The 11888-nt window shown below is 39.0% G+C and overlaps 1 protein-coding gene across 3 annotated transcripts in view; it reads left to right on the top strand.

The window, feature by feature from the left end:
- Positions 1 to 364: 364 nt before the first annotated feature.
- POLA1 (DNA polymerase alpha 1, catalytic subunit) overlaps positions 365 to 11888 on the top strand; it is a 280021-nt gene continuing 268497 nt past the window's right edge. For 2 of the 3 annotated variants that reach the window (XM_069464423.1, XM_069464421.1), the window contains exons 1-4: positions 365 to 452; positions 5072 to 5196; positions 7700 to 7796; positions 8832 to 8912. In XM_069464423.1, coding sequence (XP_069320524.1) covers positions 410 to 452; positions 5072 to 5196; positions 7700 to 7796; positions 8832 to 8912 — 346 coding nt within the window. In that variant the 5' untranslated portion in view covers positions 365 to 409. The remainder of the gene's footprint in view (positions 453 to 5071; positions 5197 to 7699; positions 7797 to 8831; positions 8913 to 11888) is intronic. The other variant, XM_069464422.1, reaches the window with a different exon arrangement.

The raw sequence follows: 11888 nt of genomic DNA, 5'->3' as shown, positions 1-11888 counted from the left end.
ACCACGCCCACTCTCCTGCCCGCCCGCGCCTCTTTTCACGGAAAATCAGCTCTCAGAACCAGAGAACCCCCTACTCACACGCGCCCAAATCTTTTCCTAGCAGCATGCGTGCGCTTGCGCAGAGTCTCCAGGCGTCTCCTTTTCAGGGCCCGACCGCTTCTTTCTCCTGCTCTCCTCCGGCCTCCCCCCACCCCAGCTCTAGCATTTCCCTAAGGGGTCATCACAGGGCGCCAAACGCTGGCCCGCGAGAAGGCCGGGGGCGGGGCGGGGCGCGGCGTGGCACGTCAGTGGCCTTCCGGGCGGAAGTCCGTAGCCTCTCGAGCAGCTGATTGGCTTTCGGGCTGGCGCCTGTCTCGGCCCCCGCGCCAGTTTCGTGCTGGTTGGCGCGGAATCGGTAGATTCTGGGGCCATGGCGCCCGTGTATGGCGATGACTGCGAGCTGGGAGCAAGCGGTGAGGGACGACTCCGCGTGCGGGGCTCCGGGTTGGGACCGTGGCATGATTGCGGGTGGTGCGGTTAGGGGAGGGAGGTCTCTGCTTTAGTTTTTTTCTGAGGGAGGCGCGTGCCTGGGTTGCCCCGCGGGTCTGTTTGGGCGCAGACTTTGGTCGTCTCAGGCGGGGGCCCTTCTGGCGTCGTACAGGGTTTCCTTGCAGGACGGTTTGCTCTTGGCAAACCAGAACTGCAGGATTTTTTTGTTTGGAATGCTGTCTCACCCCTGCTACTGATGGTCTCTGCAGTCGCTTGCCTTTTTATTTATTTATTTATTTATTTTTTTGGTGAGTTGCACCCACGTGCTGGGCATAACTTCATGGAGACTGGCCCCGATGGGGCACTGTCTTGGCCGAAAGTATTTTACTGCTGCCATCCCAAGTATCCGCTTGAGGGCTAGGACAGAACAGATGTGTGCCCTCCTTTTTAGGAACTCCCAGGAAAATTATTATACATTGTAACTGAGCAGGAAAGAAAGCTCCAAGCGCTGTCACCAGGTACAAACGCGTTTTGTCTTTTTAGGTAATGGGTTTCTACTTTATGCATTAACAGTTTTTCTTTCACATTCTTCTCTGGAAAGTTCTTCAAGTGCTGCATAGAAATAGTGTTCCCAATCTAGTCATTTCTGCTGAAGTTTCTAAAAAGAAATGCATCCGTTCAGCAGCATTTCGGATGCCCTGTGTATCACTCAGTTTGTCAGTGGTAATCTTTTATTTCCAAAAATAGAATACAGAAATGCAAATGGCTTTGTCTGATTTCTGATTTTTGAACAGTGTTCAACTAAAGTGTGACTTAACTTCAGTGAACTTCTAACTTAAAATCAGATGCTTCATTTTGTTAGCTCAAGCGTCACATCTCCTGTCACTCAAATACATCACCATTAATGAGAACTTATTTCCTAATCAGCTTCCTTTGCATTCACCTAGTTGTGAATTACAGATTTGAATTTGTTCTTCTAGCCTTTCGTTTTTTAAGACAATTTATTTTGGAGAGACGGCTAGCCTGGATTACAAATGGGATGTAGGATGTGAGTATGTGAACAGTCTTTGTAGCCATCTATCAGTGATTTGCCACTAAGCCCTTTCTTCACCCTAAAAGCTGTATGTCATCCGTGAACATCAAGAAAATCACTCCCTGGAGGATACTGTGTAATCTTGAGACCCCTCTTAAGTCATGGTGTTGATTAAGTAGTTGCTGGGGACTTGTGACTGGAATTTTTCCTTTAGGACAGACTGAAAGATTGTTACCTGAAAGATTGTTGCAGGCTACTGTCTGTGCTTTTGGGGAGGGTGGAGATACATGGTAATTTTGAGCCAAATATTTAAACCTTTGTAACTGGATTTTTTTTCATGCTTATTCTTTTTTGCTAACTTGACTACAGGAAGCACTGGAGATACGTTCCAAAAAAGAAAATCTAGGGTTTTTTTTTTTTTTTTCTTGAGTATTAGAAGGTGGTGTACCTTGAAAATGGCAGTGAAAAGTTGAAAAGTCTGTAACTGGCTGCTATATGAAAAGAGCTCAGGGAAAGTTTAATGATCAAAAAAGTGGATACAATGGTTCATTCATTTGTTCGCTCAGCAAATATTTATTATGTACTTACCAGGAATAGGCATTCTGCCAGGCTCTGGCATTAAAATGGTGGGTAGGCTGGACATAGTTTCTGTCTTCGTGAAGTTAAATTATAACTATATAATTATATATAGTGCTATATTGAGGCTTCTCTGAGAAAACTGCTTTACTTTATTTTTGCATTCTGAAGCTAGAGTGTGATACTGCCAGGTGTGGTGTGTGTGTGGGCTCTGTGTGTATAAGTTTGACTGTCCTGCATCTGCATACGCACAGAGACATTAAATGAGCTTCCTCTATATTGCTAAGTGCAAAGTATGATAGGCATCCTCATATAATCCTTAACAGGTTTTTGAAGCAGACGTGATTATCTCCATTTCACAGATGAGGACCCTGAGGCTCTTCATTAGAGTCCTTAATTGTAAGCTGCAGGAACCAACTGTAGTTAATTTAAACAGAAAAAGAATTTATTAGAAGTATATGTGTTTTTCAGAGAAACTCCAGGAGGACTGGAAAGCTAGTCTGGGGGCTGCTTAGCTAGGAACAGTGATTGAAATTGTGTCAGAAAACTGGGCCAGTAAGATCATCGGCAATCTTGACCAAATACTTGATGCTATAGTTTGTATGTTGGGACATTGCTTCACTGTTGCTCCAGGATCTCAATCCTTCTATAGCTATTGCTGCTTCTAGAATTTTCCTTAAGCCCCCCCCCTTTCCTGTTGACACTAGCTTCTGATTTAAAATGTGAGCAGGTGTTCCTGATTGGTAGCGCCTATTTTATGTGCCCATGCCCTGGCTGCAAGGATGTCTGGGAAGGAGCATCTACCTTTTCAGCTTCTGTAGTGGGACGTAGGCTCTGCATCCCATCAAGACTTATAAGGCGGGAATTTCACAGTTTCAGATGTTAGATAGCTTACAACAACAAGATAGTTGTCCACTGTCCACTGCTTAACGGCTGCTTCTCCCTAATCTGGTTCTTCTACTCACTCTACGCTCTCATGTCGAATTTATCTTCCATACTGACTTTTTCTGAGTTTCTTAATAAACCTTGCATTTTCATCCCTTTTTAATTTGACTCTTGCTTCTTCCTCTGCTTGTGCTACTTTTTACCCTGTTCTTTGGTGGTGAAATTCTACTCTTTCTAGGCTTGTATTGGAAACCTCCCCTGTGAAGCCTTCCCTGATTTCCTAGGCAAAGTCAGTGGCTCTTTTTGCTATATTTCTTCAGTACTGTGTTCTTACCTCTTCTATGGCACCATGTTTATATTATCATCATAGTCTCAGGCACTTTTGCTGTACTTGACTGTGAGCCCCTTGAGCACTTATATATAGTGCTATATTGAGGCTTCTCTGAGAAAACTGCTTTACTTTATTTTTGCATTCTGAAGCTAGAGTGTGATACTGCCAGGTGTGGTGTGTGTGCGGGCTATGTGTATATAAGTTTGACTGTCCTGCATCTGTTTTATTTGTAATTGCACCCCAAACCCTGTGTAGTGGAATATTGTTGCCCATGGAATAAGTCCATTTGAAGACCTATGGATTTTATCAGGAGTCAAGGGAATCTTGAAGGGGATACACTGAGGCCAGCTTTTCACTTTTAGTGGTCATGTTTAATAATCTCTGAAATCTTTTCATGTAGGCCTGCTCATGATTTTTGAAATCATTTGAGTGACACCCAAGATTTTGTGGCTGTCATTATTAAGTACCTGCATTCCTTAATTTTTACTTAATGTCTTTCTGAAAATGGATTTAAAAGTCAAATGTGAAAGTCAAACAATAGACTGAGATGTTATAAAGAGAGATTCCATTTCTAGAGAGCTAGAAAAAAACAAGATCTCTAATTATGCTTCACCTTTAAGATATAGTTTTCAATAGTTTATTGCCAGCATTTAGTACATCTTCTTTAAATTGTATCTTCTATTTCAGTCAAACAGCTTAATGTTGTTGTGAACATTCCAGCAGGGTTGGAGCTTTTAGGATACCTCTTATCAATACTTCTCCTTTTCTGTGCCTACTCCTTTTTATAAGTTAATTATCACCAGATACAATAAAATACTCCATTTTACAGACATAGATGACAATCATGCTGAGCCTAAACTCATGGCTGACCGGCAGCACTGTAGTGCTTGACTTGGTTATTCATCAGCTGGTATATGAAAGTCTTAATTCTGTGGAGGAATTCTTTTTAGTATGTGTGTGGAGTGGTCAATTTATAATGACCAAAAGCATGAATAATTCAAGGATTAAGTGAATGAACACTGAGATCCTCTGGTAGTTCAGTAATTTTCGACAAAACACATTTTAATCTTTGTAATTTTTTTTACTGTCATCCTATAATATAGCCAACTGAGGCCTTTAAATTAGTGATAGAATCAAGAATCTCCTCAGAGCTGTCTTTCTTAAATTCCCCCAGTTTCTAATCTATTCCTCCTTTGAAATTCCAGGTACTTTATCTGAACTTCTATTAGGACATGCATTACTTACTTCTAAATGTTGTTTTAGAGCCAGTTGCTACTTACTTCCCAAATTAGACTGTAAGTTCTGTAAATACAGGGACCACATCTTTTTGATCTTTGTGTCTCTAATAATGCCTACTACTTTGCAAAGAGCAGATGCTCCTTAAAGTCTTGATTAACAGAATACAAAATGAATTGTCCTTTTATAACACACTGGATTACTTGTGGCTTGTCATTTCTGATGGAAAGATTATGGACTAGCTAACGGCTGATCTCCCTTCTCTAGTGTCTCCATAGGATATCAGTTGAATTGGGGACTTTCCTCTTTTTGGAGGAAAAAATAACAGTGGTTTCAGTTTTAACTGGATCTTAGAGAAAATTTCTGAAGACACACATCTGCATATTTTGCCATGAGCTTTGGGAATTATTTACGTTGTTACAAGTATCCATTTGTATAATATTAAAATTATGTGTTACTATTGGCGAGAAATGTTCCTTTGTTTTTGAGGGAAGATGACTGACAGTTTTGTGACATCTTCTGTAAATTTGGGTTTCTTTCAGCTGTGTCAGATTCAGGGAGTTTTGTAGCTTCTCGAGCCCGGCGAGAAAAAATATCAAAGAAAGGGCGCCAAGAAGCTCTAGAAAGACTAAAAAAGGCTAAAGCTGGTGAGAAGTATAAATATGAAGTAAGTAACCATTTTTCTTTTTTCTCCCCTGTGCTTCATTTAATTCATAGCTTGCAATTAGTTTTATGTCACCTTTGCCCCGATTAGAAATATTGATATATTCCCAGCCTCTTATTATAATAATTTCTTAATGTTGAACATGCATTGGCATGAGATAGGTTTACAAATTATAGAGTACTCAACTCTTAAAGTTCCTATAAGGCACATTACACATGATTTGAAAATTCCAAAATGAAAGTACAGCTATGTATTTTTCCTTATTGAGCATACTGTATCTCAGCTAAGTCCTATGGCTTTGTTGGGGTAACTTGGAGGTACTTTTACTTTACTCTTAAGGTATTGAGCAGTCTAGCTAAGCACTACTTCTCCTTGGAGAGAATTGTTCTTCCTAATCTTGTTTGCAAGGGGAACGGCAGTGGGGACTTGGACCTTACTTCTGCTGTGTCCTGCTTGTAAGATTGAATGTGATGGTCTTTCAGCCATTTTCCTCCAGCCACTGTTTGTGGCCTGCAGGTAAAGAAACAGAGTGGCCACCCTCTGCACAACATTGCCTAGCTTCGCCTTCAGTGTTCCCTGAGTATCTTAATTGTCTTAAGGCTAGAGAGTGATTAATCAATACTAGAAAATAATAACAACAGAAACAACAACTGATGTATATTTTGAGCTGATACACTGTTCTAAGTGCTTTTAGCAGTATACTTATTTAATCCTTGCAATAACCAAATGAAATTAGATGCTGTGATTAACAACGTTTTGCAGGTGAGATATTGGAGGCACAGAAAGTTTAGTGAGGTCACAGTGGCAGATGCTGTTTTGAACCCAGGCATTCTGGCTTTAGAATATGCATATTCTATGATCTGTATTATATTGGGCAACTAAGCAAACAGTAGATTTTTGCCATTTGGCACCATTTGTTCAAGTTAAGTGAGACAACCAGATCATAAAGGGTTGCTAAAAGGATTACAGTAAAGCAGGAGTAAAGCATTTTTAAGTAGGTACTTCTATAAAGGAGTTCTGTGGGACATTTCAGATGTTGGCACAATGTGGCTAATTTCCCTTTAAACACTGTGATGTTAATTGTATGGCTCTAAGAGTTCATGCTGAGCAATAACAATGTTGTTTTTAAAGATAGACTTAAAATTACTTTTTACTCAAAATGATTTTTAAAAATAGTTTTCTGGTCTCTTCTTGATAGTATGTAAGTGAATTATTTATTAATACATAAGAGACAAAGTATGTCTTCAACCAAAATAATTGTACCAGTTCCCCTCCACCAGAAAAAAGAAAATTGGTCAGTACAGTAATATTAATGGGACTAGTTTGCATCTGTGTTGTTAAAAACTTAATTTGATAGAGCAGGTAGTTTCTGTTACCAGGTGGTCAAAGGCCAAATCATTATTCACCAGTGATCCCTGTAGCGTAGGTTAAAAAGGAGGTGGAAACTAAGCCTAATCCTGTAATTATTATAAGCCTTGTGGTTGTGGCAGAAATCCAGTCAGCTCTGGCCATCAGACTCTCAAAGCTCTGTGTCCAAGTTTTTCCCTAGGTTGTTAACTCTTCAAGTGGAGTTAGTAATTTTCCCCACACCCCATTTGACAAAGGAAGAACTCTTGCGAGAAGGGGGAATTTTTAATGAGGTATCTATGAGATCTTGCTAACCAGCCCACCAGATTCCCATCTGGGAAGTCAGTGGCCTGTCACCACAGACAGCTGCAGCAGTAGTGTGTGTCTGTTTGGTTTGTTGTTTTAACTATGCAGGGGTGATCTGCTTTATTCATAAGAATAGCTCATGGTGCTCTGACCCTCTGGCAGTCAGGCAGCCAGTGTGATTGGAGAACCTGCCACTCTCTGGACTTGCTTTTCAAATAGCTCAGCATTTAAGTCTGTATGCAGTTTCAAGACCTGAGGATGATGGGGAATCAGTGGTAATGCAAACAGGGATCACTGAAAAACCATTTCTAGTTTGCCTGTAGAACATAGAGTATGTTTGTTTTGCTAATTTTTGGAGGAGGATGGATGAGGGAGATTTTCCTTTTGAATTATATTCGGTTGGTTGAATAGTTACTAAACTTATCATCTGTTCACAGAGCATACGTCAGCTAGTGGAGAGGGAGGTGGCATGCCTTACAGGTTTGCTAAGTATAGGAGAAACCAGTCTAGAAATTGCAAGTGAATAATCCCCAAAGCAGCTAATGAAGAATTGGCTATAATTCAGTTTGTTTTTTATGAAGTAGATGAGTAATTGATGGTGTGACAAGTATATTATGCTAATGGAATCGTTTAATATCTTATGTTAACACCCACCTAAAAGGAATACTAAGTTAATTGATGTCTATTTAAGGAAAACCCTGTAGTGGTGTTGAATGTCAGAACTCATGATTTGGTTGCAGCTACTCCTTCAGGCTGCCATTCCAATTTCAGTTTGACAATTTTTTCATCAGAATTGTTTAACACTTTCGCTCCATTTGAAGCTTTTTCTCAAACTTAACTTGTATAATGGCAGGTTGAGGACTTCACAAGTGTTTATGAAGAAGTTGATGAAGAACAGTATTCAAAGCTGGTTCAGGCACGCCAAGATGATGACTGGATCGTGGATGATGGTACGTGGGGGGAAATTGCCTGCCAGATACTGTGTTATTAAATAATTGCTTCTCATGGATTCTAATGCAGTAGAGTTGCTGCTTTGCCTAGGCAGATAGATGAAAGGCACAGTTAGGATCTTACCTCTGGTTTGGATTTTCCTTAATTATTTGAGGATGAGGAAGCAGAACAATAGGAAGTTTATTTGGAGATATTTTGAAGAATCTAGGCATATACCTCAGAATATAGTATAAATCCTCCAGGATATAGTTACGTAGGAATTAGGAGGAGCCATGTGCCCGTGGGGCCAACACATAGCACTTGGAATTAAGGAATGCAGGGTCACGATTCTGTATGACCTTAGACAGGTCACTTGATCTCTCTGAGCCTTAAGTTCTTCATCTGTAATGTGGAGATAAGAAAACTACCTATCTCCCAGATTTGCTGTGATGAGTACACAAGGTTCCAGGTATGAAAAAGTAACTTGAACAGTGGAAAGCACTGTGAAAAGGCTGGGCCTAATGTTCTTACACCCCTTGTAGAAATCTCACTGGTTCCTGCTTGTAGGGTCTGACATTTTAGGCATGTGAATGCTGACCACAGGGAGGAGATGTAGACTGTGTCTGTGACTCTTTATGTTTCTGTAATACTTCTGTAATTGGACTTGGCTATATTGCCAGGTTTCCTTTGTAGCCTGGGGTGCCTTTCTGGACTTGTGGTAATCTTGACTCTTTCACTTGTTATTTTCTGGTAGAGTAAAACTGCTATAAAGCATCCTATTGTGGCAAACTTTGATGCTGTGGGCCAAATCATTTCCCCAGTTTACCTACCTGGATATAATGTATATCCTTTGGTTTTGATTTCACACCTGTTATGTCAATGCTGTGCCTTGTCTGACACCTATTTGAACAGGATTGTGTTGCACTTAAAAATAGCACAGGCCAGGAGAGCATCTGAATGGGTATAAAAGGGATTTTTTTTCTTTTGGTCATGGCTAAAATATTATTGGCCACTTTTAGAAACTTGATCCCAATATTAAATTTTTATTACTGCAGATGGTATTGGTTATGTGGAAGATGGCCGAGAGATTTTTGATGATGACCTTGAAGACAATGCCCTTGATGTCAGTGAGAAAGGTACCTATATTTTGTTTTCATGAGAATGTCATTCTTTGAAATTTAAAGAATTAGCTAAAATTTGAGATGACTTGGTACTGTGATACAGTTTCCCTTTGAGGGAAGGACCTACCATCATTGATTTTAGGTATAGACTATGTTCCACTATTGTGAGAAGTGTAGTTAGGTAGAAAATTAAATGTAAAAAGCAAAAACACCACTAGGAAATGAAGTTTCATGTTTCTATTATCCAAAGAGTTTGGTCTTTTACTTATTTTGGAATTTTCAGTTCTGTGGTCATTTTAGACTTGCTAATTTTGAGGGCTGCACCAATAAATGATGTCTTTTAATTCCTACCGAAATGATGTACTTATAATTTTAGCTCTTTGATAATTGTATAGTACAATAACAAGGTTTAGAACTAATCAACTTGCTTTGTTTAATTGAAATTTAAAATGATATGATTGTGTGAGATTTTCTTAGCTATGCAATCATTGATACATTTTTTTTTGAGTAAACAGTTGATTTAGTTCTTATAAAATGAGAATGGGAAATTCTCTTCAATATCTGTTTTTTTTTTGTTTAGTTTGTTAATTATTAGTCTTCTACCACCAAGTGCTAGATTTGGGGTTAGCTAACTATGGCCCACTCACAGCTGGTTTAGTTATATTGAAATATAATTCACATACCATACAATTCACCCATTTAAAGTGTAAAATTCAGTGGCTTTTAATGTAGTCACAGAGTTGGTTGTGCAGCCATTACCACAATCAATTTTAGAACATTTTTTTACCCCAAAAGGAAATCATACCTGTTTTTGTAACAGTCTTCAAGCTAAGAATGATTTTCACATTTTTCAAAGAGTATTTAAAAAAAAAGAAAGAAAAATGCAAAGAAGAATATGTAACAGTGCAAGAGAGGTTCATGCGGCCAAAAAGCCTAAAAATCTGTACTGTCTTGCCCTTTAGAGACAGTCTGGACCCTCATTTGCAGATTAGCATTTTGCAGCATTTGTTTCCTCTCTCCCTTTTCCCAACCACATACATAGAGACTTTTTTTTCTGGTGAACTTTGTGAACTTCAGCAGTGACCTCTTAAGAATAAGGACACTTGTCTACTTAACCACAATACCATTATCACGATATTATCTAATATATTGTCTATATTCAAATTTCTCCGATTAGCCCAATAATGTCTTTTTTTTTTTTTTTTGAGACAGAGTCTCACTCTGTTGCCCAGGCTAGAGTGAGTGCCGTGGCGTCAGCCTAGCTCACAGCAACCTCAAACTCCTGGGCTCAAGCGATCCTCCTGCCTCAGCCTCCCGAGTAGCTGGGACTACAGGCATGCGCCACCATGCCCGGCTAATTTTTTCTATATATATTTTTAGCTGTCCATATAATTTCTTTCTATTTTTAGTAGAGATGGGGTCTCGCTCTTGCTCAGGCTGGTCTCGAACTCCTGAGCTCAAACGATCCGCCCACCTCGGCCTCCCAGAGTGCTAGGATTACAGGCGTGAGCCACCGCGCCCGGCCCCAATAATGTCTTTTATAGATATTTTTAAAAATGCAGCATCCACTTTAGTTTTCATGTCTCTTTAGTGTAGAACAGCAACTCTTCTTTTTGTCTTTCATGGCATTGACATTTTTAAAGGGACCAGGCTGGTAGTTTTGTTGAATGTCCCACAATCTGGGATTTGCCTGATTGCTTCTTCATGCTTAGATTAGGATTAAATATTTTGGTGACAATACATGTTTATTTGTAAATAAATGTCTTGCCAACATCTAAAATATAGATAAAGTTGTGTTCTTCCCATTGATCATATCAGGGGCATATAATGTCAGTCATGCCATTATTATTGGTACTAAGTTTGATCTCTTGATGATCCTTTTTAAATTATCACTTTAAATTCATGGATTTCTAAAAGATTTACTGATATAATTCAGTTTTTGTGATCATCATTTTTCCTTTTGATGTTCAAATTATCCCAGATTTGGCCAATAGGAGCCCCTTTGAGCTGGCTCCTATGTCCTTTTGACATGGCCTCATCAGTGTTTGAGCATTTCCTTGCTTTCCAGGCCAAAAAGATAAGGTATTCCAGGTTTAGCTTGTATTCTTCCTGAGACTTGGAATCAACCATCTCTCGAGAGTCCTGGTTCCTTTTAGTGAGAAATGGTATATTCAGATCTGGGGGATGGACGTGTTCATTGCTACTGGGCTGTGATGGCTTTTAGGCCGTTTCAGTTAATAGAACAGAACAGGGAGATTATATATGTCATGAATTCGTGCTGATACATTCAATTGGTTCAAATCTGACATTACTGGTTCTTCATCTTCGCAATTCTATATTTGTATCTGTCTTCACCCTCAGTGAAAACCCTTGTCTTCTAAAATATACACAAAATAATTTTAGAATTACTAAATCAGTACCTCTACCAACAACCTTTCTAATTAAAGTTTATGATTTCTTTGCAATTTTATTTGTTCTTGGCATATATCCTACTGAGGGTCTATAGTCAGGCTTTGTTAATATAAAGTAATTTTTTGTGTGTGTTGTCAATTACTATACAGGTTCATTTTTGTTTATTCAAATTTCAGGTTTTAAAACATCCTTTTGTTTTAATATTATCTTTTGAATATTGTAAGACATTTATATGATTTAAAAATCAAAATGATATAGAGATATACTCAGATAAATCTTGTTCTCATCCCTATGTTTTCTACCTCATTTCTACTCATCTCTGTAGGTAATCATTTTTATTACTTTCTGGTTTATTCTTCTTGTGCTTCCTTTTACAAAAAATAAGCATATGTGTATTTTTTTCCACATAGGATGTTATTTATTTCATTCATTTATTAGTTAAATTAGAATATGTGGACTATCTTTCCAGTTTCTGCCAACCTACATAAAGTAGAAACTCTATACACTGGTATAATTTGGTAGCAGTGTGGCTGATTGTGTATTCCTAGTTTATGTGAGTCCACGAAGAGGAGAATGAAC

This window comes from Eulemur rufifrons, chromosome 30 (assembly GCF_041146395.1).
Source record: "Eulemur rufifrons isolate Redbay chromosome 30, OSU_ERuf_1, whole genome shotgun sequence".
Classification (NCBI taxonomy): domain Eukaryota; kingdom Metazoa; phylum Chordata; class Mammalia; order Primates; family Lemuridae; genus Eulemur; species Eulemur rufifrons.
This window is presented reverse-complemented; position numbering and strand designations above follow the sequence as displayed.